This window comes from Crocodylus siamensis, chromosome 7 (assembly GCF_052110815.1).
Source record: "Crocodylus siamensis isolate JL-2025a chromosome 7, ASM5211081v1, whole genome shotgun sequence".
Lineage (NCBI taxonomy): Eukaryota > Metazoa > Chordata > Crocodylia > Crocodylidae > Crocodylus > Crocodylus siamensis.
The window spans coordinates 53,130,951-53,158,794 of NC_143401.1; the positions used below are offsets into that span (position 1 = coordinate 53,130,951).

The 27,844-nt window shown below is 44.2% G+C and overlaps 1 protein-coding gene across 3 annotated transcripts in view; it reads left to right on the forward strand.

The window, feature by feature from the left end:
- TET1 (tet methylcytosine dioxygenase 1) overlaps nucleotides 1–27,844 on the forward strand; it is a 174,318-nt gene that overhangs the window by 62,252 nt on the left and 84,222 nt on the right. For all 3 annotated transcript variants that reach the window (XM_090057970.1, XM_090057968.1, XM_090057969.1), the window contains 2 exons: nucleotides 599–689; nucleotides 2,383–2,476. In XM_090057970.1, the coding sequence (XP_089914096.1) occupies nucleotides 599–689; nucleotides 2,383–2,476 (185 nt within the window). The remainder of the gene's footprint in view (nucleotides 1–598; nucleotides 690–2,382; nucleotides 2,477–27,844) is intronic.

The window sequence follows — 27,844 nt, forward strand, 5'->3', positions numbered from 1 at the left end:
GTCTTACAGGTTTATTGGTGCAGCTTAACTGGTGACCCTAGCAATAGAAAACCACAGGTGAAAAAGAAAGATGCACACTGGAACATTTTTTATTATCTGGACCTTAATTTCTGGTCTTGTAGATAAAATACAAATGGGGAGTTAGGAGATCTGTATTTTTTTCCCAGATCTGCCCTGTGTGACTATGGGTTTTGGCTCTCCCTGTTTAAAATGAGCTTCTCGTTCCACTGTTTAAAATGAATTAATAATACTTCCCTGCTTCACTGAGTATTGTGAGGATTCATTCATGAATATATGTAAATAATGTAGATTATCATGGAAATTGCTATAGGAGTGCAAAGTATTAATGTTGTTGTGTGTTTATAATTTAGAGAAAAATCCACGAGTAGTTTAATGGATGATAACAAATTGCACATTGTATTTTATTCATTCTTTAAGGTATCTGTTAATATACAAATCATTAATCATGATTAAAGCCTTTAAGATTTTATGCATTTAATTTGGGAAATAACCCAATAAATTAATGTGTTTAGGTATTTTTTAACATTGTGAATACATTTTGTACACAATCAATTTAATTTTCTCGTTCTTCCGGCAGAGCAAATTATAGAGAAAGATGAAGGCCCATATTATACACACCTTGGGACAGGACCAAGCATTGCTGCTGTCAGGGAAATAATGGAAAACAGGTGAGAAAAAAACAGTGCAGCATGTAGTACTACACACATTTTATTACTTGCAAAAACAAAATAAATACAAATATAGGAAGGGTGATTGAGCACGTCAGGGTCCCAGGGGCAGCCGTGGTGCCCCCTGGTGACTTTGCAACTGTGCCCTGCTCTGCCTTTAGAGTGTCCTCCTTTCTGTCTTGGCTCCCCACACCTTGATGAAATAATAAGATAAAAAGGTAGGCTGCCTATGGGTCTTCCCGTGGGCCCCATTGGGGTTCCCCAGCACCCTATTGGTTTCTACTATACTATTTCCAGGACCCTTGCTGGGTCTTTCTACGACTGCCACTGTGGGGAACCTACAACCTTAAGGGCTAATTGCGTGGCTCTGTTCCTTCCCTACACCATGCCCCAAGCCTCATGGGTGTTACTGTGATGTTGTTTGCCTGTTGGAGTTTCAGACTCCTTAACCGCCACCCCTTTCCTCTTAGCTAGGCCTTCTAGCCCAGGCCTACTGTATCGGACCTGGCATTGAGGCACCATCTCTAGTTTAGCCCTTTTGGGCACCGGGTCCTTGGCTGTGCCTCTCTTGGGCTTGTGGCCACTGGCCCCTGTGTGGCTTTGTGGCCTCACATGCTGCCCAGTCTGGTCTCAACACTCACTTGGGCCTTGAGCCTGCCCCTGCCAGGGCTCAAGGTAATTGTGTGACCCACAGGTACTAATGGGATCTCTGTGTACCATGCCTTACAGTCCCAACCCATACCACTAGTTTAACTTCAACACAACCTAAAAAATAAGCCCCTGGCTTAGAACATAAACACCAAAAGGGGTAACAGCCCCCTACCCCTTTGAGGAAAAACTTTCCCTCACCTCTCAGCTAAGATAGCCTCCAAGCCCTGGGCGACATTCTGGTGAGCTTCCCAAGCTTCACCAGTAAATCATATGCAACACCGCAGTCCCTTCAGGAGCCTTGCTGCCAAGTGCTCTTCCCCTTGTGGCTGCCAGGGAGAGACTGCCTGACCAGCTCAGGTGCTGGCCTTATAGAGCTCCAGAGTGAGTAAACCCCCTTCCAGTCAGGCGAGTCTCTCATTAGTTCCCTGCACCACCTGCAAGCAGCCTCACAGGCTACTAGCTCCATTAAAGGAGCAGGCACACCCCAGTGCCCTGCTACTGTGAAGATAGTGGATAGAGGATAGATTTGCCTGCCTTTTTGCATTATTAATTTGTACAGCACCTTCCTACTCTCATGGACATGAATTGAACAGCTGCATCACATCATCTTTTCTTATCTTTTCATAACTTCAGTAGTTTTAGGTTCAATCCTGCTGTGACCTGAGCACATTCAATACCAATTAAAGTCAGTGGGGATAAAGGTTAGTACCTTGCCTGGTTGAGCTTACAACAATCCTGGCTGCAGAAAAACAGACCACAGCAGAAATAGGTCAATCTAATAAACAAATAAGGTATTAGAATGCATTCACTACATACAGAAATTGAAGAGATGACCTCTTCCTCCAAAATGACACTCCTTTCGGAGCAGTCCTTTCTTGGAAAAAAGATAGAAGCACTTCAGTGTGCGCTTTGATTTAGACAGCTGTGCTTTTTGACAACCTAAAGTAGGTATTTTGTTTCTATCCAATTCAGAGCTTGGAAGGTCATAATGTCTTTAAAACAGATTCTAGATTGTAATCGTAACATTTTTTTTCTTATACAGGTATGGAGCTAAAGGAAGTGCTGTAAGAATAGAGGTAGTGGTTTATACAGGGAAGGAAGGAAAAAGTTCTCAGGGGTGTCCAATTGCCAAGTGGGTAAGTTTTTCTATTGAAATAGTAGAATTCAGTTTTATAATGATGTTTAAATTTGACTGATGTTATAGTTTTGCAGTAGAACAAGTACCTGGTTCTCCATTGTGTATCTAGCTTTTCATAGGCATCTCCTTGACTGTTTGAGCTTGGGAAAACTTAAAATTACAATATCTTGTAATTGAGTTTGTTATAGAAAGCGACAAAGGCCCTTACAAGAGTTAGAAAAGCAACTAAACCAAGGGCAGGAGGGTCATGAGAGTGTCTGAAAGGCAGAGTTAACTAAGATTTCATACACAAGTTCATATGATTTGGGAGAGTTCTCCTGGTTTTGTTTTCCTGGTAGAAGAATTTAACTGTTGATGCCTGAACAGACATTTGAATTCTGAGTCCCTAAAAGCAGAAAGCTTGCAGTACTGATGCTGCATAGCTACAGGGCCTTTGTGCACACATCTCAGTGTGCTCTGCAGGCTCTGTTAGTCTGCTTGAAGGCAGATGGCTGCCCTGTGCACTGCTGCCCTGATTGGCTGAACTAAGCTATTCTGGGTCAACCTGTGTCTCCCTGCAGCTTAATATGGAGCTTGTGAAAGGGACATATTCTTCTCCCTATTCAGCTGAAGCAGTAGAATACAGAGTACAACACATTGTCTTCCAGGAAGGGGTGGGGGAGGGTGTGAACAAAGCACCCTGGGATGCTGGAATTCAGTGCTGTGGCTTTTTTCAGAAGATAATGTTTAAAAACATTGGCTCTCCCAAGAGAAGCTCTCCCATGAATAATTTAACTGTGGTTGTTCCCAGGTTATTTTTCTCCCAGAATATTCTGTGGGAGAAAAATCCTGAACATCTGTACAGTTTGGTTTCTACTGGGAGAGCAGTGACTCTCCCAGGAGAAACTGAATGTCTGTACATGGCATTGTTATTGTGAGTAAAGGATATAAGGGGATGTATGGTTGCTCTCATGAGCTGAAGTGCTGTGCATTAACATTTTAAAACCACTTCTCAGTTCTCCTAATGCCTAAAGATAACAAAATGATAAAAAGATAAAAAAAAAAGTGGATCAGGAAGTTCAGCTTAATCTACTATCGAGTTCATTACTATCTTTAGGAAATTTTTAGAAAGGTAGATGTTATAGTGTTAGTTTTCACCCTAAGTATTGTAGCACTTATTGTTCATGGGAGCCAGGAAATGAAGAAACAAAAATAAACTCCAGGAAAAGTTGTAATAAAAATGTTTTTCATTATTCTTGCTGGAACCACTGATATATGCAGAAATAGATTTTCAATCTGGCAAAGTAGGTTTAGGAAATTTGCATGATTTCACTGGTGGTTGTTTCAGAAATGTTATTGTTGCCTGTATAAGACCATGCAATTGCAAGTAGATTTGGAAACCTATTTTATATTTGAATGTTTGGTGAAAATATATACACAGTATTTATAGTACTCTGTGTGGCAGTGCACAGATAGTATTATAAATACTTTTTTAGACTTAGTAAGTCTTCCTCACAGAGGGTGCATTGTGTGTGCATGATGCTGTCATATTAATTTGTTTTGAAGTGAATTAGCACCAAGGAAAAAGGTTATCATGTTTCTTTCATGGAGAAAAACTAGTTACATATACCTCTAACTCAGGTAGAATTATGTAATTTTGCTCAAAGTTTCAATCAAATAATAATGACCTTTGAACTGCAGAGAGAGATATGAAATTTCAATTATTTTTTTTAAATTATAAGCAACTGAAAGGATAAATTTAGAATAAAATGTCCTTCTCAACTTTGACTCAGCTATTGCTGTGCTCAAGTGTAGAGCATCCAAGATTTATATAAACAGGGCTGGTCTGCAAGCTAGGTCAGACCCACCTAGTGACTGTGCATGTGAGATCCAGCAGATGTGGAGCAGCTAGAGTGGGCACTGCAGTCAATGCAGTCCTGTTTTGGCTTCTCTGTGGCCATACTGTATGTATGGACTAGTCTGGGCTACTCTAGGACACACCTGGTACTGCCCTATGGCAGCTGCTCCAAGACCAACAGAGCATATGCTGCCTGTGGGTCAGCTCTGAGACCCACAGGCGTCACCAGGGGCCGGATGATAGGGGTCAAGGGGCCAGATCAGCCTGTAGCCTGCATCTTTGACATCCCTGCAGTAAACTGTTAGGTACCTGTATAATGATTAATTATAAAACATTCATCTAGCCATGTTTAATATGATAGTAGTTTCATAGTTTCTATAGTCGGAAGGGACCTGAGCAGATCATCTAGCCATGGCAGGAAAGACCCCAGCAAGGTGTTCGTCTAACCTCCTCTTAAAAACCCCCAGGGTAGGAGCCTGCACCACTTCTCTTGGAAGTTGGTTCCAGACCATAGCCGCCCTGACCATGAAGTAGCGCCTCCTGATATCTAACCTAAACCTACCCTCTGCCAGCTTGTGACCGTTATTGCTGATCACTCCTGGTAGTGCTCAGGGGAACAGTGACTCCCCCAATGCCTGCTGATCCCCCCTGACTAGTTTATAACAGGCCACTAGATCCCCCCTCAGCCTTCTCTTTTGGAGGCTGAACAGGTTCAGGTCCCATAGCCTCTTCTCATAGGGCCTGCCCTGCTGTCCCCTGATCATGTGAGTGGCCCTCCTCTGGACCCTCTCCATGCTGTCCACATCCCTCTTGAAGTGCGGAGCCCAGAACTGGACGCGGTACTCCAGTTGTGGCCTGACCAGTGCCGCACAGAGGGGGAGGATCACCTCTTTGGACCTGCTTGAGATGCATCTATGGATGCATGACAGGGTGTGGTTGGCCTTCCTAACTGCCTCCCCACACTGTCGGCCCATGTTCATCTTGGAGTCAGTGATGACTCCAAGATCCTTTTCCGCCTCCATGCTGATAAGAGGGGATTTACCTAACTTGTAGGTATGGTGCCGATTGTTCCTCCCCAGGTGCATCACCTTGCACTTGTCTGTGTTAAATCCCATCCCATCCTATTCTCGTCCGCCCACCCTTGTAACCTGTCTAGGTCTGATTGTAGCCTGTTGCATCCTTCTAGTGTGCCCACGTCCCCCCACATCTTAGTGTCATCAGCAAATTTGAACAGGGTGCTTTTTACCCCCTTGTCCAAATTGCTGATGAAGATGTTGAACAGTGCGGGCCCGAGGACCGAGCCCTGCGGAACCCCACTGCCCACGTCCTTCCAGGTTGAGAAGGACCCATCCACTACCACCCTCTGGGTGTGGCCCTCCAGCCAGTTGGCGACCCATTTGACTGTGTGGGTGTCTACACCACAGCCCCCTGGTTTCTTAATGAGAACGGGGTGAGAGACAGTGTCGAAAGCCTTCTGGAAGTCCAGGAAGACTATGTCCACTGCTACCCCTGCATCTAATGATCTGGTGATCTGATCATAAAAGGCCACCAGGTTGGTCTGACAGGACCTGCCACTGATGAACCCATGTTGGTTGCCCCTAAGCATGCAGTCCCCTGCTGGCCTCTCCTGGATGTGTGCCAGAACAATTTTCTCGAACAGCTTGCCTAGGATCGAGGTAAGACTAACTGGCCTATAGTTTCCCGGGTCCTCCTTCCCCCCTTTTTTGAAGATGGGAACCACGTTGGCCCTCTTCCAGTCCTCTGGCACCACTCCAGAGTACCACGAGTGCTTGTAAGGCCATGCCAGGGGTCTTGCAATGACCTCAGCCAATTCCTTTAGAACTCTAGGGTGGAGATCATCTGGACCGGCTGACTTGAATATGTCCAGCCCCTCCAGAAGCTCCCTAACTAAATCCTCACTAACCCTTGGCCCAGGTGTGCCTCCCCTGGGGCCCGAGGGGAGCCCGCCCAGCAGGGAGGTGGCTGTTCTGGTCTCTACTTAGGAAGACAGAGGCAAAGAAATCGTTAAACATGTTAGCTTTGCCCTCTGGTGTGACGACCAAATCTCCCAATGCGTCCTGCAGGGGCCCCACATTACCCAGGACCTTCTTTTTACTCCCTATGTATTTAAAAAAGAACTTCTTATTGTCCTTAATCTGGACAATATTAAACACAGACCCCATTATGGTGTTATACAAAGGACTGTATAGGGGAAAAGCAGTTTTAGGATGAAAGGGACAAAATGTCTACAGAGTCAGTTTCTTTCACCTCTCTGTTTCTAAAGGAATTGAAAGGAGAAACTAATTATAGTGAAACTAGACATCCTTCTTTTGTACTTAGGCTTGGCAAAATTCAATTTTTATTTTTTTAAACAATTTTGACAGCCAAAATAAACATTTATTTTTAAGCATTTATTTAGATTTTTATAGATTTAAACTTTCAGGATCGCGTTAAATTAACATGCAGGGGTGTGTGCATGTATGCACACATGCGCGCACACACACATGCGTGTGCACACGCGCTCACAAACATGCCTACTTCCTCCTCCAGCCCAGCATGCAGGTGTGGGAGAAGTTGTTGTGCTGCCGAACTGTCAGTCCACCTTCCAGCACCTGTACACAGCATCACTGAGCTCAGCGCCTGGTTTCTTGGTCCTGTGGCAGTTGCTGCCCCCAAGCATCTCCTGCTTCCTGACAAGGAAACCTCTGGCTGCTGCAGCAGCATCTGCTCCCTGCAGCCAGCAGCCCACTTTGCCTGCTGGCTCCCACCAAGTTTGCAAGGGGGGGCCCAGCTGCCTTGCACCCTGCAGATATTGAGCTCAAGCTGGGAAGGCGGGAGCACACACGCATGTGCGTGTGCCCCTCCACCTCCATCTGCTACTCAGCAAGGAACCTGCCTGGGTACTGCAGCAACAGTCTATTCTTACTGCCTTTTTTTATAAATTTAAATTATTAACAACGGAAATACTTTTCCGTCAGTCTGTGCATGTGAGGTGAACTCACAGTTTACCAATAAAAACTGAATCCCACCAAGCTGAACTTTACTGTAGTGTAACACAATTTTTCAACATCTTCAAAGTGGTGATTATCTGACATAACAGTGACATTTAAAGGTTAACTTTTTTCTCTAGCTGTCAGGAGGGAGGTTAGAAACTTGTTTGGCTAATTTTAGGTGTCCTTCTGATGGAGTTTTGTAAAGTGGTTTTAATGAATTTCTTCCCTCTCCTATATGGCCAGTGATTAATCTATGCAAGTTGCACTGATTTTGGCTTGAAGGCTGAGTGTGTGAGTTTAATACTTTCACTGTCAATACAGATATTCATAGAAAATGGACATAGCTTGGATTCAAGCATGGCAGAATAATTTTAAATGTCATCTTCTTAGGATATTTTAGGATTGAAACAGATTATATAGTATATCGATAACCACTAAGTCCTTTCACTGGCAGTTTGCCCCCTAATATTAATTTCCTCTTAAAATATTATTTAGGTAATCCTAGATGAGTGCCAGGTGCTTTATCTGCATATAATTACACAGGTCTTTGCCCTAAAGGGATTGTACACAAAAAAGGACTGAAATTTCCTTCATTTTTGGTCTTTTTCAGATTTCTGTTCTTTAGATTTATATCTGCTCAAATACTGGATTTGGCCTGCTCAGATATTTTCCTGACCTTTCTTTTAAAAATTGTGTAAACTTTCTTTAAGATCTTTTCTTTATCTTACTTTCCTAGAAAAATAAAGATCTGGTTTCTCTGTACTTTTGCGTATTTATTCTGTGATCTTTGGGTGAAATTCTGACCCTACTGAGGTAAATGGTAAAGCGCAAACTGATTTAAAGTGCCACAGTTCTCCTCTGACTACACTTCATACTTTAAGTGCGGTCACCTATAACCATAACACTGATTTTGTAATCAGGTTAGTTAAACTGTAGACAGCGCTGAAAAAGAGACCCCATTGTTTCCTTATTCAGGGAAAAATAATTTAAACTTTTAATATTTTTATAATTGCATTTGATTAATGATGATTGTTATACTGCAGGTCACAATTCTGCCTCTGATATTAATTTTCTTTTAGTGTAATCAATACGCAGTCAACCACCAACTCCTTGCTTGTGTCCTGGTATTTGAGTGGATGCCTTCCCTTTTATTTGCTCTTTTGAACTTAGTGTCATTACCTTACATTTCTACTACTGACTGGTAAATCATTTAGTGCTAGTATTTTTAGGACGTGACTACATGTGCCTGTAGGGTGACATTGCTACTGTGCTGTGCTTTAATACTTCTTTTTGGAAGTACTAAAGCATGGCAAAGTAACAGCCCATACTATGCCGTATGCCAGGTATACGGTTATTTTTAGCTGCTATTTTTCCTTAGCGGCACGCTACATTGAGAAAACACACCACGAGAGCTGTCCCTAGGGTACAGCAAATTGGGGTGACTGCTCCAGGCCCTGCACTTTGTGGGAGCCAGGCAGAGCCCCACCTCAATTCATGTCCATGAGAGTGGGAAGGTGCTGTACAAATTAATAATGCAGAAAGGCAGGCAAATCTATTCTCTATCTATCCACTGTGTTCACTGTAACAGGGCACTGGGGTGTGCCTGCACCTACAGCTGGCGGCTCAGCCCCGCACTGCGGAAGAAGCACAGAGACCGCCTCCCCTTAGCAAGGGTACCACAGCCCCACACTGTGTTAAGGGGGCCTGACACAGGCTCATTTGTCCTGGACCCTGCACCCAACTCAGACTGGCTCTGCATGCCGCTGTGGTGAAGTAGCTGCTAGTCATATGTAGACAAGTGTAGTTGCTAGTCCCACCCAGTACCTTAGCAGTGTTTGTGACAAGAGCTAAGTGAATCATTCCTACCAAACAACTTTACGAGTATAGTCTCTTTTCCTGTTCTTAGAATTTCAGTGGTTAAATCAAGATTTACTATAATTCATTTACGTGAAAGGTTTTGGTAATTAATTTACCATATAGGTTGGTTATCAACAGTAATTTCTGCACCTGTTTCTGCACAAATGCAGTCAGAGAGCTGCATCATATCTTCAGTGGAGGTAACACCAGGTCTTTTAGTGTCTATAGGATTCATATTACTTCCTATCCATTCCTTCTGTCATCCAATGTGTATTGGCTTGGGCTTATAAACAGAAAGTTTTGAAAAATTTTCTAGAGCTTTGCACAGAAATAGTGGATAACCAGAAATAGAAAATTTTATGGAACTTGGAACACTTTCAATTTTATACAGTATGGGCACGTCCAGATGAGTGAGCGTGTTCCTGTTGTAACATCTCAAAGCAGTTTGAGATGCCACAAGAGGCATGCTAGGAATGAAAAAAATGTTCCTTGCGTTGCGTATTTGCAGCATGGACTCTAATTTTGATATCGGGAAATCCTGGTATAAAAAAAAAACAACAGAAAAAAGTGGCTCAGGGCACATTCCTAAAGCATGCCCTGAGGCAACTGGAGTATGGGTCCTGTATAGAGATGCTCTAGCACCCACCAGAGCATCTCTATAGCTGCCCTGTAGGCCTGTGTGAAGCAGCTAGCATTCGCTTTGTATTCGGATTTGGCTGATTCGGGGGACAGTGATTCAAATCACTGTCCCAAATCAATTCAGCCGAATCTGATTCAGAGAGTCGGCTGCTGCTAAATCTCTGAATCACCCAGGCCCATCCCCTGCCCGCTTTCCCAGCCCTGGCAATGGCTGCCCCGCCTGCCCCAGCTCCCAGCAACTGGGGAAAAAAAAGCCCCAACTCACTGGGTACTGCCAGGCAGGGGGTGATCCCCACTGTCCCATGCTGTGTTGGGGGCTTCGCATGTACCCCCCGATCCTCCACCCCACTGTTCCAGACCCTCCCCCATGATTGCCCCACCAACCCACAACTCCAGCCCTTTAAGGTAAAAAAAAAAAAAAAAAAAAAGAGAACACCACCTGGACTCAGCAGTTCCTGCCAACAGGGGTTGTTCCCTGCCGCCCCATGCCATGTGTGGGGCTTTACACGAGCCCCCCAAAGCCCTGAGGCTGCTGCAGGAGCTTAAAGGGCCAGAGCAGGGGGGGCTCATGGCAGAGCCCCCCCATGTAGCGTAGGGCACTGGGGGGCAGTGGGGATTGCCCCCCCCACCCAGCAGCACCTGGTGAGTTAGGGCTTTTTTTTAAAGCACTGAGAGCTGGGGTGGGCGGGGCAGCCATGGGGGGAGCAGGAAGAGTGGGCAGAGTGTGGCAGGGCATTGTTTGTGCCTGCCACTTTAAGGACCTGGAGCTAGCAGCTGCCAGGTGCCTGATGAGGGCAGCCATTTTGAACCTAGGGCTGCCTATATAAACAGGGCAGTTCTGCTGCTGGAGGCCAGGCAAGAACATCGCCTGGCGGGAGGGCTGCTGGTATCATCTGGAGATAAGGGAGGAGCTGTAGGGGACGGTCTGGAGGCTCCTGGTCCTGGGCATGACCTAAAACTGCACCCTGGTGGGAGTGGGTGGCCTGTCAGGGCTCTGTGGCGCGGGAGCCCCCAGGAAATGCCAGGCCAGTTACCACCCTGGTGAAAGGCGGGTCGTAGCACCTTAACCCCTAGCCCCCACAGCCAGGTAGGTTCCTCACTTTGTAGGGTCTGGAAGGTGGAACCCCAGAGAGAAAGAGTGGGGCCATAGTGGGGTTTGGACATCCCCTGACTGGTCAATGCTGGGGCCAGGACTGGAAGAGTCAAAGGACCAGGGGCCCACCATGAGGAATGCCCAAGAGCTGAGGGCCTGGGGTTCCAACTAGCCTGGAGGTGGGCCAGGGCTAGTAGCCAAAGGTCCCGGGGGGGACCGCAACTGGAAGGGGAAGCAGTTCAGGGTGCCCAGGATGAAGGTGGATTAGGCCGCCGGAATGGAGGGATCTTAGAGGGGTCCTGATTGGAGAAGTTCAGGGCCCAGCAGGGGGCTGGTGATTGTTGAGAACATCTGGATGCCATCTGTGAGGCTTGGGCTGCAGTGTAGGGGAGGAACGGAGCTGTAGATAGTGCCCCCTGGCATCGGGGCAAGAAATGGGCAGCCTCCTGCTTGATTAACATCTATTAATTAATTACCAACAAGGCGTGGAGGGTGAGAAGGCAGGTGGTTAGCCCAGAAACAGGTGGGCGGGCCACAATGAGATCGAGCTGGAGCAGGCCCCCCATTACACAGGGGTTGGGGGGAACTGGGGGAACAGGCAGGGGATGGGGGCTGGCAGTGGCGTTTCATTTAAATTTCAGAAAAACACAGATATTGGGTATTTTAATTAGAGAATTTGGGGGGTGTTTATTGGAGAATTTGCAGTTTTTAAACCGGTATCTTTGCTGGTGAGGCAAGTGACAAGGCAAAGGCAAAGGAGCCTGCCCAGGACCAGCACTGAGAACCCAGCTGGAGGGCAAACAAGGTGGCTAACCTGGCCATTTGGGGCCAAAAAGACACGCTTTGACAGTTCAAGGTGGGCCTACAATGAGCACATCTTTTGAGTGATAGCTGCCTAGATGGAAGAGCAGGGGCACCAGAAGACATGACAGCAGTTCTGCATGAAGACCAGCTGTGCAGCCATGGCCCACTAGCAGCTGGCCCAGAAGTGCAGGAGGCTCTGCTGTACTTCACATACCACAGCCCAGGTAGCCGTGTGGTCACCATCTGGGTCTGGTAGCCGTGCAGGCACAGGTCCAAGGGGGCAGATGCTGTCACAGGTGGCAGCAGGTCATAGCCAGGCAACAGCCCCCATTGCCAGACTGCTGCAGTGGGTAGAGGGTACGGAGGCCACTCTAGGTTAAGGTTGCTTCAGCAGCCCAGCTGGCATAAGGGGCTAGCGTCCCCAGACACCAATTGTCTGGGCTTCAGAAGCTCTCTATTTGAAACATTCAAATACCATAGGCCCTAAAGTCCACCTGGCTAATGAGTAGCCCCTATTGTATGGGGCCTCAGAAGCTCCTGAGGACAGGTAGCCCTGAGCTGCTTACCAGGGCAGCTTTTTACACTGCTGTGCTGGCCCCAGCCTCTAGCTCCCTCTGGGTGAAGATTGGGAGGAGCTGGGCAGGGTCAATTTGCCCCAAGTGGCACAATTTACCCCACACCAAAGTGCATGTTCAGGTATGTGTGCTAAGGCACACATTTCTGGCACAAATTTGTACTGCTGTTACCTTACCTGCTGCAAGTGCACATGCCTAAATGTGTGGACATGCCCTACTTGTCCTTATCATGAAACAATTAGTCAATGTAAGATTTATCAATTAGATGTAAAGTTCAAAATCATACAAAAAACTTAATTAACTTCAAGTGAAATTGAGCACTTGGATTCTCAAATACTGGTATAAAACCTCTGTGAAATTGTAGGAAAAAAGGAAAAATTGACTTTGAAAACCTGTTTTGCAAATTCACAGATTCACAGATTGTAAGGGGCTGGTAGGGACCTCACAAGATCATTGGGTCTAGCCCCCCTGCACTAGGCAGGAAAGACAACTGGGGTGAGGAGACCCCAGCAAGGTGACCATCCAGTCTCAAAAATTTCCAGGGTAGGTGATTGCACCATGTCTGGAGGGAGTTTGTTTCACAGTCGGGACACCCCGACTATGAAGTTTTTCCTAGTGTTGAGCCTGAAGTGGTCTTCCAGGAGTTTGTAGCCATTACTCCTGGTTTTCCCCAAAGGTGCTCTGGTGTACAGTTGTTCACCAAGCCCTGATGTATTCCCCTGAAGTAACAGTAAGCTGCTACCAAGTCCCTCTCAGCCTTCTATTTTTTTAGGCTGAAGAGGCCCAAGTCCCTCAGCCTTTCCTCATATGGCTTGCCTTGCAAGTCTCTGATCGTACAGGTGCCTCTTCTCTGGACTCTCTCAAGCTTTTCCACATCCTTGTTGAAGTGTGGCACCCAGAACTGGACGCAGTGTTCTAGCTAGACTCACCAATGATGAGTTAAGTGGAAGAATCGCTTCCTTGGTTTTACATGAGATGCATCGGTTGATACATGCCAAAGTTTGCCCTGCTGGCTACATGATGACTCATGTTCATACTATGGTCTGTTATTACACCTAGGTCCCATTCAGTCATGGTGCTAGTCAAATTGGCGCCACTGAGCCTGTAAGTATGTTGGGGATTGTTAATCTCCAGATGGAGCACTTTACACCTCTCAGTGTTGAACCTCATCTGGTTCCAATCTGCCCAACTCTCCAGCCTGTCTAGGTCCGCCTGTATCTGCAGCTTATCTTCAAGCAGGACCACACTCTCCCATAGCTTAGTGTCATCCACAAACTTGACCAGTGAACTCCTCACCCCCTCATCCAAATCAAATCATTCAAAGTTGTTGAAAAGCATTAGACCAAGCACGGACCCCTGAGGGACACCACTGGCCACCTCTTGCCAGGACAACACAGATCTGTACATAAGAACTGCCTGGGTCCTACCTCGCAGCCAGTTTCCTACACACCTAACCATCAAGCAGTTAACAGAATTTGGCTTCTAAGATCCTTGTGAATGATTCGCAGGGTTAGCAATATTAGTCTTAAATTTTTGGCATCGACATCTTAATTTCACTCATGTTTTATAATATTGCAGTCATTATTATGGTCAGTCTTTTGAAGTACTTTTCCTTTCATACTAGATATCTAAACATAGAGCAGACAGGACAGCTTCCTTTAATGACCAACTTCAGTCTCAGTGGAATTAATGGAAATGCAGTGGCCATTTTTACCAAGAAAACTTTCATTTCTATACATCAGACCATTAACACAATGTTAACTGTCCATTCTGAGAGCATTCTGTGGTTTGTCTTAAGAAAAATTAGATGTCTTCTTTTAGCCTGTCTTAGATCATTAGCACCAAGAAATTGTGTATGTTTTATTAAGAAAATTAAAATGAGGGGGTTTGATCTGAATAATGTGAAGGCTTCACTGTTGTTACATTTTTCAAGACTATCCACACTGGAAAATGTAAATTTTTCCTCAGTTGTACAACAATATATTTTTATGAGACTCACAAAAAATTATGACAGGAACAAAGCTAAAATATAGTAATAATGTATGAGCAACATTGTGGAGAGTATGACAGTCCTTTTTGGTTTACAGACAGTTTTAAATGAGAGAAAAGATGGGGAAAAGTCCTATACACATTACAAAAGAACAGAAAAGAGAGAAGTTTTGGAGGTCAGTTAAGTCATTAAGGTACAACTAGCATCTGCTCTGTTGTGGTGAGGTGCCCATCAGAGATTGGACAAACCAGAGCCCCAATTCTTCTCCATTTTTCCTTGTGCCCTTTTAAACTGGTTTGTGGCCTTTGCAGTTGAGGGGTATAGCTGCCTCAAAGCTTCTGATTGTGGTTGGGATGCTGAAATGCAATTTAACACTATAAGAATGGATAGAAGAAATCTAGGGAAGCATACCACTTCCGCGATAAAATGTCAAGGCACTTTGTCTTTTCTGTTTGATTGCTGATTTTTCATCCAGTCCTTCACTGGAATTAAGGACTGGATTTAGTGGAGCTCTACTCAGCTGTGTCTCATTTCTTTCTGCCTTTGTCATAGAGAAGTAGGGCTGGAAGGGACCTCCATAGGTCATCTAGTCCAACCCCCTGCCTGAGGCAGGATCATCCCTAGCCAAACCACCATATAAAATCATAATCTAACCTCTACATAAGACTACCATCAATCCTGACACAACACAGACCTAACACCCTAACCTGCCACAGGAAAAGCAGGGGAGTCATGGCAGCCAATGTGTCCTGCTTTTATAAAATGTTGTTGTGCCTATAATACAGCCTTCCCTAGGTGAGGGACAGGGAGTGGCAGGCACAAAAGACAGCAGAGTTGCATCTGCCAACATTCAGCTGCTGGAAGGAAAAAGTTTGTATGCGTGCGTGCGTGCGTGCGTGTGTGTGTGTGTGTGAAAATGGAAATAAAATAAAAATAAAACAAAGGACCTACATCAATAAGTAATAGAGAAATAAATGTGTAAGGGACTACTATTCCAACCCTCTGGTCAAGGCAGGATCATCCCTGTATAAACCATCCCAGCAAAGGGTTAATCTAATCTGCTCTTAAAAACTTCTATTAAGCAGATTCCACAATCTCTCAGGAAAATGTAATCTATACTCAACCACCCTCATATATTTAGAGAAGGTTCTCCTTAATATCTAACCTACATTTCTATTGCTGAAATTTAAGAACATTATTTGTTGTCCTATTTCCTGTGAACACAGAATACTCTACCCTCATTCTCTGTGTAACAACTCTTTATGTACCCCTCTCAAATCCCCCTTAGTCTTCTCATCTTCAGACTAAATCTCAGTTCTTCTAGATTTTCTTTGTAAATCATGTTGTCTAGACCCCTAATCTTCTTTGTTGAAATGGGGTATGCAGCAGCATTTTCCCAAATAGCTTATTGCCATTACAGGTGTATAACCTTGTAATTAAAACTGTGTATGCCATCCAGTGATGATTTCCACATGAAAATCTGGGGGTAGATAGAATTATTTTTTGAGGTTTTAGCTCACCTTCCTGCAGAATTCTCTGTGGCTTTCTTGCCAGATTGCAGAAGGTAGGGGGCATGGTGGCATCTTGGAGACTAACTGATTCAGAGAGGCCTAAGTTTTCATAGGCAACAGTCTACTTCGGCAGATGCCATCTGTTTTGAATTTAAACCCATCGAAACAAATGAGAATCTATATTTTCCACAGCTGTCAAACAATTAAAAAATTTGATCGAGATTAGTTGCACGGTTAAAAAAAAAAAAAGAGTCACAGTTCATCGCAGTTTTGCACAGGTAAAAACTTAAAATTATATGCAGAAAAAAAAAGTTATGCAAAATTATGCAGGTACTTTGTATGGTTTGGGGGTGGCTGTGTGGTGTGTGCATGTGTATGGGGAAATTTATGAAGGTGTGGGGGGCTATGGGGGGTTGGAGCCCAGGGAGGGGGGTTCCTGCATACCCTGGCAGGATGTGCGGTACTGTGGGTCAGGAATGAGGGGCAGCAGCAGGGCTGGGGGAGCTGTGGCTTGGGAGCAAGGGGGATGGGCACACACACACACACACACACACACTCACTGCCCAGCAGGCAAGTTTGGGAAGGGGCATGGGGGAGGGAAGAGGCATAGCAGGGGCAGATCAAGGCCCCCATGCTGAGGGAGGGAGTGGGGCATAGGCAGGGTCAGGGGCTGGGGTGAATGGGGCCCCGGGGTCTGGGCAGGTTGTCCAGCGGTGCCAGGGGGCTCCCGCCACTGTGTGTACCCTGGGGGAGTCATGGGAGCATGTGCCCCTGAGATCTGTGTGAGGTGGAGGTGGGCTGTTGCTGTGGGCTGGGTTCTGTGCCCTGCTGTCTTTTGCCCCAGGAGCCGCGTGCTGGCCGCTCCATGCATACCCTGCCAGCCCAGTGGCGGGAGGTGCCCAGGGCAACAGTAGCGAGGCACAGAGCCACAGCCTGCCTTCACCTCCTGCACAAATTCAGGGGGCACGTGTCTCCCATGCTTCCCTTGGGGTGTGCGCAGTAGTGGGAGCCCCTTCACGACCCTGGACGAGCCACCTGCAGCTCCATCCCATGTCTCACCCTGGCCCTGGGGCCCCGTTCACCCCTGCCTCTTCCCCACTCCTCCCTTACTGTGGGGGCCTCTATTTGCTCCCCCATGCCTCTTCCCCTTCACAGACTTGCCTGCTGGGCGCTGCTCCACACACTGCCAGGCTGCATTGCTGGCCACCTGTGGGTTGTGGCTGGGTGTCTGTGTGCACCCCTGCTATAGTTGCCCAGAGCCTGTGACTGGGCTGCCTTGCAGTCCTCTGTGCTGCCACTGCTGCCTTGTGGGATGGCTCAGAGACAGCAATGACAGCAGTGGAGTGAAGCGCAGGCGCAGGCTCCAAAACCACATGCGCAATTAACTTGTTAAAAAGTTAACATGAACAGAGATTCATGTGTTAATCATGTGCATTAATTGTGATTATTTGATAACCCTAATATTTTCATGAAGTACCAGAGAAGAGCCACGGGAGAATAAGAGAAATAAACCAAAACCGAAAGAGGACTAACCTGCTGGGTCAAGTAATGTTTTTGATCCAGCTATTATTTGCATTCTACACTTAAGTAAAAGTTTGTATTTATGTAATTCATCACTAAGCCACTTCATGCCATATTTTAGTTAACTGAACCATTTTGGTCATCTTAAATTGTGAAGTAATTGATCGTTCATAATACAGTTTGGCACCTAATGTTCTGGACTTCAACACAGGCTCAGTCTTACCTACTTATGTACTTTAACTAGTGCACATGCTAAGATAGATGGATTGGCTTATTTTAAGGGACAGTACAAGTCAATTAATTTTTATTCACAGAGAACTTATTCCTTATTCCAGAGCTCCTGCCAAGGGTTGAGACAGGTGCTTCAACAATCTAAAAGAAATTATTCAAGTAAGTAGAACTAAAACATTTGGACAGTTGAAGCAAATTTCACTAATAGCATAACTGAGCCAAAGTGAAAGTGAGCAAAATAGTCTTTCTGAGTGTCTCCTTGTTACCTTTTTTCTTAGCTTTTCTACTAGCATTGTACATAGGTAAGGAGGTCAAAATCAACTTTTTGTGTTGGTTCTGTTAAACTTTCTTGCTGAATACCTAGATGAGATTTTGTTGTTGTGACTCTTTGGTAATCTTACGTTATTTCCTGGGCTCTGTGGTTCTTTAAGAGAGTTGTACTTCTCCATTTGTTAATTGTTGCAAAATCTATTTAGTTATCATTTGTTGTGTAATAACGGTTAATCATATTTCTGACATGGCCAACAGTTCTTGAATAAACCCTCATTAAGGAAGTCTTCTCTGTAATAGTTTTATAACTTCTTTTTTTGGAATACGCGAAAACAATTATTTGAATTTACATCCCAGTCATCTTCCTTAGATATATAACAGGTCCAGACACAATACTATGGATGGGCCAAATTAATTCAGAACACGTATGATAATAAGTGTGGAAGTAGTAGCTGTCAGACTGCAACACTAAAAGAAGGTGGTAATAATACTCTTGGAAAATTACACTAAAAAATGCATGTGCTATATGTATCTGTGCACCTCTAGTTCTGTGTACAAATGTCTACATGCATAGCATAAGGAAATAAATGAGTTTTTGGTCACTGTTCAGGGATCAATTTTGTAGCTGTGTTGGCCTGAGAAAAAGAGATGTGTAAAGCTTTTGGGTCAGAGGCAATATCTTTGATTAGACCAACTAAATAGTAGCAAAAAAACTTCCGTATTTGCAAGCTTTCAGGCACATACGCCCTTCATCAGGCTGAGACTAATTAAAGATTTTAAAAGTCCTCCTAGATAGAAAATAAATGCAGTTTTGCACAGGGGAGGGAGAGGCTGGAAGTGTATTCCTCCGGGATCTGAGAGTCCTCAGATACCCACGGGAATATACTTCCAGCCTGTACCTCCTCTGTGCAAAATGGAGTTTATTTTCTTTGTAGGGGGACTTTCACAGTCTTTGAATTCCCCTCAGCCTGATGAAGGGTACATGTGCCTGAAAGCTTGCAAAGAAAGGATTTTTTTTGCTAGTACATATTTAGTTGGTCTAATCAAAGATATTGCCTCTGACCCAAGAGCTTTGTGTATCTGATCACTGCTTAGTTATTGTTTGTTGTTTGTGGACATGACTGTATTAGCAAAGAGTTCAGGGATTGAATAGTCAGGCAGACCCATGTCCCAGATTTATTTCTCCAGAATGGAACTGACAAACACTGGCAGGGCAGTTTGTCTTGTTTGCTGCTCCTGCTGTACTTGGCCTGAAGAGTAAAATCCATTGCTTTTCACAAGTACTGTATTTCACTTAAACATTTAAAATATATTTTTACAATTTAAACATAGTAAAGAAAGTAGTTTTCTGATGGGCATAAATGAGTATTCATGATAGTTACTATTTGAAAATTTTTAAAATTTAGCTTTATCTGTCTGCAGTATTTTGCCTTGTAACTAATAATAATGAAGCTGTGTTCATTAGAATGTCATAAATCCATCCCAAACCTATTTTGCTGTTTGCATTATTAAACCTTCTAACACAGTCATCCATCTTAATGTATAAGTTATTTGCTAAAAAAATTATTAATGTACAAATTTGATAGTTTATGCTAAATTTCATCCCAGTCAAAACTTCCAATTGACAGTTTTAAAGCCACTTCCATTTTTTTTAGTACTTTTGTCTAGTTTTTCCTTTTTTGTCTTTTTACATTTCATTTATAGGGTCTTAGAACTTTGAAAATTATGTTTTGCTATTATTGTTATTTCCTCTTGGCAAACATTGATTTTCATCTACTGCCTCATAATTGTATTAAGAAACAGTTAAGCAGTAAGCACAGATTATTTATTTTCTTGTTTTGTCAAGTTACCCTCCAGTGATATGTGAGATATTGGCAAAGCTATGGGGAAAAGATTTGAAGGCAAATTTTTGTATCCTCTGAAATCTGGAAAGCAGATTCAGTGGCTTATTTTGTATTTTGTTTTATCTCCTTTTAATAGCCATAGTTTTACATATGGTGTTTTAGAAATAATAAATGTTTTGGAAATTGATTTTTAAGGATTTTGAATTGCAATTTTATATATATTTTTAAACATTCCGCATGGAACTGATTTATTAATTGCAACCACAATGTATAATAATCAACTAATTGCATTTCCTAAATTGAGGAGGAGGAGGATTACGGCCAACCAAGTACGTTGTCAGAAGGTATTAGAAAATGAAATCACTTAACACAGAGGTAGAGAGGATTACTTTGTAAAAAGCCTGGAAACAAAATATTGCAGAAAAAATGGAAGATTTCATAGGTTTTATAGACATTTGGGCTGGAAGGGACCTCAGAAGGTCATCGAGTCCAGCCCCCACCTGAAGGGCAGGAAGTCAGCTGGGGTCATAGGATCCCAGCAAGATAAGTATCCGATTTACTGAGAGCTACTGTTAGGCCCCCTATAAGGCCCCCTTTACACATGCAGGTTAAGGTGCAATTGGATCTAATGCTTGATCCTAACAATTGCACCTCCTGCATTGCCACATATGCATGGCATGAGGTGGGATTCATAGATTCATAGATTCATAGATGCTAGGGTCGGAAGGGACCTCAATAGATCATCGAGTCCAACCCCCTGCATAAGCAGGAAAGAGTGCTGGGCCTACATTACCCCAGCTAGATACACATCTAGCCTTCGCTTGAAGACCCCCAGGGTAGGGGAGAGCACCACCTCCCTTGGGAGCCCGTTCCAGACCTTGGCCACTCGAACTGTGAAGAAGTTCCTCCTAATATCCAATCTAAATCTGCTCTCTTCTAGCTTGTGGCCATTATTTCTTGTAACCCCCGGGGGGGCCTTGGTGAATAAATACTCACCAATTCACTTCTGTGCCCCCCTGATGAACTTATAGGCAGCCACCAGGTCGCCTCTCAACCTTCTCTTGCGGAGGCTGAAAAGGTCCAGTTTCTCTAGTCTCTCCTCGTAGGGCTTGGCCTGCAGGCCCTTAACCATACGAGTGGCCCTTCTCTGGACCCTCTCCAGGTTATCCGCATCCTTCTTGAAGTGCGGCGCCCAGAATTGCACGCAGTACTCCAGCTGCGGTCTGACCAGCGCCCGATAGAGGGGAAGTATCACCTCCTTGGACCTATTTGTCATGCATCTGCTGATGCACGATAAAGTGCCATTGGCTTTTCTGATGGTTTCGTCACACTGCAGCACTTTGCATTTCTCCTTGTTGAACTGCATTCTGTTGTTTTCTGCCCACTTGTCTAACCTGTCCAGGTCTGCTTGCAGCTGCTCCCTGCCCTCCGGCGTGTCCACTTCGCCCCATAGCTTAGTGTCATCTGCAAACTTGGACAGAGTACATTTCACTCCCTCATCCAAGTCGCTGATGAAGACATTAAAGAGTATCGGTCCAAGGACCGAGCCCTGCGGGACCCCACTGCCCACACCCCTCCAGGTCGAAACCGACCCATCCACCACAACTCTCTGGGTGCGACCCTCCAGCCAATTCTCCACCCACCGGACCGTGCAGTCATCCAAGTCACAGCCCCTTAACTTGTTCACCAGCATGGGGTGGGATACCGTATCAAAGGCCTTCCTGAAGTCCAAGAGTACGACATCCACCCCTCCTCCTGCGTCGAGGCATTTTGTAACCTGGTCATAAAAAGAGACTAGATTGGTCAGGCATGATCTGCCTGCCACGAACCCATGCTGGTTTCCCCTCAGCATAACTTGCCCTGCCGGGCTCTCACAAATGTGAGCCTTGATAATTTTTTCAAAGACTTTGCCAAGGATGGAGGTGAGACTAACTGGCCTATAGTTGCCCGGGTCCTCCTTCCTCCCCTTCTTGAAAATGGGAACCACATTGGCCCTTTTCCAGTCCTCCGGGACTTGACCTGTGCGCCACGAGCGTTCAAATATTCCCGCCAGTGGCTCTGCAATGATGTTGGCCAGTGCCTTCAGTACCCTCGGATGGAGCTCATCCGGGCCTGCCGACTTAAAGGCATCCAGTTCTTCCGAGTGACCCTGCACCACCTCAGGGTCCATGCATGGAAGTCTGGTGCCTTGCTGCTGCCTCCCTACACTCCCAGTGAGAGACTTGTCATGCCTCTCGCTTAGGAACACTGAGGCGAAGAACTCGTTGAGGAGTTCAGCCTTGTCCCCTCTGTCCGTCACCAATTGTTTCTGCCCATTTAGCAGAGGTCCTATTCCTCCCTGGGCCTTCCTTTTACTCCCTATATATCTAAAAAACCAATTTCTTATTGTCTTTTACTTGTGCATTAAATCCAACCGTGCCTTATTGCTGGAGTAGCAGGAGCCTGATCTTGGGCTCCCCATACACTGGCAAAAAGGAGGCACCCACAGCTAGGAGCTGAGGGACCCAGTCCCACAGCTGATTGGGGTCTGGGTCTGGGCAGTGCCTCATGTGGAGTCAGGACCCAGCACCCTGTCAGCTGCTGTCCTGGCTACAGGCGAAGTGCAGCCAGAACCAAGAGCCTTTGTGGGTCCAAGGGTTTCCCCCCCCATCTCCCACCTTCCCTCCCCCACCCCAAGCCTTGGGAATCACAGTAACCATAATCCCCAGAACTGAAACATTACACCCCTGTGGCTGGGAGCCCTGTCAGCTGATGGGGCTCCCAGCCACAAGGGAGATGCTGCTACACGTGCAAATTAATACTCAATAGCAACCAGTTAGAAAATAAGTACACAGTTTCAAAATCTAACTTTATAGTTGGTTGGAGCTTTTTATCTTGCAATAGGTACTTTGCATGTATAGTTGGTCTCAAGGTAATTGTGCGATACCCTGTAACATGTAGAGGGAGTGTTACAGATGCATGTCAAATTAAGGGAACTACTTCAGTAACTGTGAGGAACAAAGGAATTCTGGTAGTGAAAATAGTTAAATGAAGAAAAAGAAGAGGAGGAAGGAAGGCAGCAAGTTTAGATATGTGGCATCAGTAAAGACCCACAGTAAAAAAGCTGAATGCAAGTGTGAAAAAAACCAACTAAATACAGGAAATAAGATTTCTTTTTACTTTACTTTACTATAAATTAGAGTCCAGAAGAGGGTTAGTTTAAGTGAAAAATGAGAGGTATTAATATTAAAGGGTTCAAGTTGACTATACAGCATTCAGTAATTATTTTCAGTCCTTAACAAAACATTGAGATATGTTAAAAGTAGTGTTTATTCTAAGAAGTTGCTGGGGATTATAGTTTTATGTATTTAGTATCAAAAGTTTGCTAGGTACTTTCAAGAGAATTTGGTCGAAAAAGCAAACACACATCTGATAGAATAAATATAAGCATCTAAGTTTTCTTAAAAGGTAGTAAAGGAAACTGTAGAACCACCCATGGTCCTATTTAACTCCCTCACAGTCTGTGTGTTGTAATTAGAGAAAATGGGTTGCTAATCTGTAAAATGGATAAAAGAAGTATGCAAAGTGGATTCACTCTTTGAATAACTTAAGTATTAGGCCTATAATTTAGGTAAATAATGAGATTCAGCCTTTAAACTTGTAAGGTGCAAGCAAAAAGCAGCAGGGATTCCTATTTTCAGATTATGCCATTTACTCATAATTACAAGATTAATGGTGTGGAAGAAATCAAACTTCGCGTTGTGGTTGAATCAGAACTGACAGAGCCAGCTTTTCTTTATTTAGGGCTATACTGTGATCACAGGGAGAATTCCATACAGCAAGGGGAATCACCCACTTGTCTGTTTCAAAGGATTTCTCAGGCTCTCTAAGTTTACTAGCATATTTATACTTAAAACAGAGAAAGAGAAAAAAATACGACCTTGGACAGTAAATCACTGATCTAACACACACAGAGACATACAGGCTGTTTACTTAAAGGAGAGTGAGACATTGTGCTTATAGAACTAGTTATCGGTTTCTGGTTTCTCAGAGAGAAAAATAAATGTAACATCCATACACAGGGTAAAATATCAAGACAAAAACAAGGCATGCAGGATTCCTTATCTCAGAACATTTAACTGAAATAAGCAGTATCAGCACTTCTCGTCTCTGTTTTTCTAGTCAAGTAGGCCAGAAGCCCAACTAAATTTACTCCTACAATACTAAGAGTGAATGTAGTTAGTTAATTTATATACATTGTTGAATATAAAATGGTAAAACTTCACAAAGGTTTAATATTTTAAGAAATCTGAATACACGAACCCAGACTTGGTATGGTAAAAATGACTGAATTTTAATTGGTAATTTAATTTCTTCACATCAGAGCACAATGATGAATATCAAGGCCTGTTCCTCTGTTCCTCCATGAGAGTATAGTCCTGTTCATTAAATCAATCTTTTAAAGAAGCCTTGATGCTTGATTATATTTTCTGCTGTCAGTAAATGAAGGCAATGTAGTCTGTATTTTTAAACAACCTCGCACATGATTTCTACTTCTCAGTAGTTTGCATTTAGGACACTGTCTCTCAACCTTTTTAGACTTAAGGAACCTCTTGTTGGACTCAAGGCGCCCTTCAAAAATGCCAGCTCTTAGTTTTCTCTTGTGTTCACACTACAGAACAATAATGGAGCATTCTTCTGTTGCAAAGAACTCAGGAAGACCACAGCAGATCAGAATGTTTTTAACACTATGGATTCCTATTTGAAATCTCTGATTTTATCTTGGGAATCATTTTCAAACACCTAGCAGTACTAACAGTGTGTGGCACCTTGCAACACCCTTGAAAGTATCTTAAGGCATCCCAGGGTGCTAGGGAACCCTGGCTGAGAATCACTGATCTAGGGGGACAGCCCCTATCCCCTCCCAACTGAGCAGGTGTATTTTTTATGTGTTTTTATTCCTAGCTCAGCTTGCATAGATTTCCCAAATTACAGTGGTCCAAAAAAATTCACACTTTATGACATTTTGTTAATTTAATGAGTTTTTATTTACTATTTGCATTTTATAATTAGGATCATAAACTTTAGGTGTATTGCATGGAACAGCAACAAACAATAACAAAAAGCCCTTAACAAACTATAATATCATCTCCAAACTATAAAATCATCTCCAAATCTTGTAACACTTAAAAGCAAACTTCCTGTTAACCTCCCTAAGAATCTCCATAGTATCATCATCTCTTCCTTCCCTGTCCAATAGAATCCTCCATCCTGACCAAGAACACCTGGAAGAACAGGTGAGTCTAGTATTGTTTCCTTCAGATTATGAAATCCAGTCTTTGATAAACGAAGGAAGAAAGTGAATTCCATATCTCAGAATCTCTCAATAGAAAACTCTGTCATTGTTTCATTACACACTGTTGCATAGGTAGAGAAGTGGCCTGTTTAGTGGTGAGAACTTGCATCATTTAAGAACTATATAAGTCAAAGCTAGTATGTTATGCTTCCCTCAGAGATAAGCTGGAATCTAGTGTATTCATCCTTAGTTGAGTCCTCTGATGTCATTATTAGTCTCCCATGATTTGTGGTCTTTAAGCAAACTGAACAAGAATGTAATTTTGGAATGTTTTGGAGGCCCCACTTGCAAGAGCAAAACCAACAGAAGGAAGGAAGAGCAGTCCAACTGGACAGTACCCAACTGCAACAAGCCTTGTGGATCTGCCACCCCGCTTCCAGCACCTGGTACCCCCTGGGATCTGACATGCCTGCTGGCTGTCCCCAACCCTACCTCACTTTCCGTCTTTTTCCTGCCCCACCTTTGATGTTATTGTTTGTTTATTGAGGAGGCAGTCCCTGGGGCAGCAGATAGCTTCTCTGGTTCCTTCACCTGCTGGCTCTGTCTTTGCTGCTAGGTCTAGATGCCTGGGTGCTTGTGCTCCCCGCAAAGTGCTTCCCTTTTAAGGGAGCACTCCCTCAGGCCTCCAAGGACCTGTTGGAGCTTCAGCCATTCCAGCCTTTTTCTCTGGCTGAGCCCTCAGCTCTGGTCCACAGTCTGAGACCTCAGTTCCAAGTCCTCTGTCTTTACTTGGCTGCAGCCCCTCCTTGGGCTCCAGTTTCACTGCACCAGCCTCATTCAGCCTTCTTAGATTTGGTCATTCTTTAGTTTCTGATAATGTGGAGTGCCTCCCAGCCACCTCACCCATGGTCTCCTCATCCCCTGTAGCTGCAACCCAGTCCTGTGATGAAATACTCAAACAAAAACAGCAACCTAACCAGTCCTAACTCAAACACAAACCCCTTTGGGACTTTAGTGCTCAAGCCCTTCTCAGGCCAGCTTGTTTCTGTCCTTTTCCAGCCCCTGGCTCAGTTCACCTGGACATCTCCCATCTGCAGCCGCTTTACAATTAGGCTCCGTAGAGCTTGCTTCTGGCTACACTTCCCTCCTTCTTAAAAACAGGTCAGGGATTCCCTGTTTCATCAACATGCCAAAAGTCCACCCTTGCAAATGGAGGAAAACAGGCAGCTGACTTGCGTCATATTTTAGCAAGAGACGCTGCTTTTAATTCTTGATGAGTCTACTGTACAGAACTCCACTGGCTACACTTGGCCCACAAGCAACATTTTGGAAATCTGCAAACAAAAGGATGTAGTGGAGCTTTTATGTAAGCTATACAAATGTTTCCTTTCTTTCAAGGTATCTTATGGTAATTTCTTTTGCAAGATAAGTTGTTAACTTGCAAGAATTATCCAAAGATATCACAAAAAACTTTTACCTCTCAAGAATTGTCTGATAATTCTGTTTACTGGACTTGTCCTGTAGCTATCTTTTAACAAATTTATGTTTGCTGAATTAAGGTTGTCTAGGGAGTGGGTGAGGAGTGATTGTGGTTACTAGAACTATGTTTTAATCATTGCTGCTTTGAAAGTCAGCAGTGGCATGTGAACTGGCATCATCTACTGATATAGTGAAAAGTAAACACTTCCAAAATCCTAGCTGTACTGTCTCCATCTGCTGGTAGGGAGGAGCTGTATCTGACTATCCAAACCAGTGGCACTCAAACCTTCTAACCCCACGGGCCAAAAGAGTGGTGAAGTCAGCATGTAGAATTGATTCTTGTGGGCAGGTCAGCATGCCAATGTGATCCCGCACACCCAAATCCGGCCATGTGCCAGCCTGACCCCATGTGCATGAATACAGCCATGTGCTGGTTCACAAGGCCTTGTTATCCAGCCTTCAGGGTTCCCCACGGGTTTGGAAACTAGGCAGCAAGGGAGTGGAGATTAACTCTGCCAGTGTTCCCCTGCTGACAAATTCGCAGGCCTTTGGGGACCCCACAAGCTGGATCTGACTTGAGGTTCAGGAGCTGGGCACCCCTAATCTAGACCTGTGGTTCTCAACAGGGGTGCATGTCATGCGATATTTTAAAGGGTGACATGCAGTATTAGCACTGTTAGTTATGCAGAAACCTAAAACCTGATTCACAAGATGAACCCAGTCATTTTGAATAGGAATCCAGTGCTATCTTCAGCACTCTCATCTATTTTTCCACAGTCAAAAAATGAGTACAGTTAGTTTTTTTAATGGAACGCTGTTACATTCACACAAGTTATGGAGAGGTGCCTAGACTCTAAAAAGGTTGAGAACCACAGATCTAGGCCCATGTAGAATTGCAACAACTAAATTAGCTGTTGAGAAAAGTACCTTACCTTGGGTAACCAGAAATAGAAGTAGTTAAGGCTGCAGTAGCCAGACCAGCAAAATACAATTAAAAGCATGTGGTATACTCATAATCTCAGAAGAGATACAAAAATATAACCCAGACAACTGATAAATCCTTTAACCACTTTTATGATCTAAAAAGTGATATAGTACGTGTGTTTTTTGGGTCCAATATTATGTATAATGAAACAGATTCCAGCAATATTTAACTTCAAGCAAGAATGATAACACTATAAAGCAAATATACATTCTTTTCCTGTCCGTTCGTTATTTTTTCTGGACAGTACATATGCAGCTTAAATTTATCAGTGCCCACAAATGACAACTTTTTGTACTGGGAAACTAAGAGATACTTGTTTTTTTTCATTTTAATTATGATATCTGAGAAACAGAAAGAAGAGGGTGATTAGAAACATCCCCTGTAGGTTGTTCAAAGAAATTAAATTCCTTTTCTCTTTGAGTAGTAGTTGAAGCCTGTTTCATTTATGGTTAAACTTGAAGC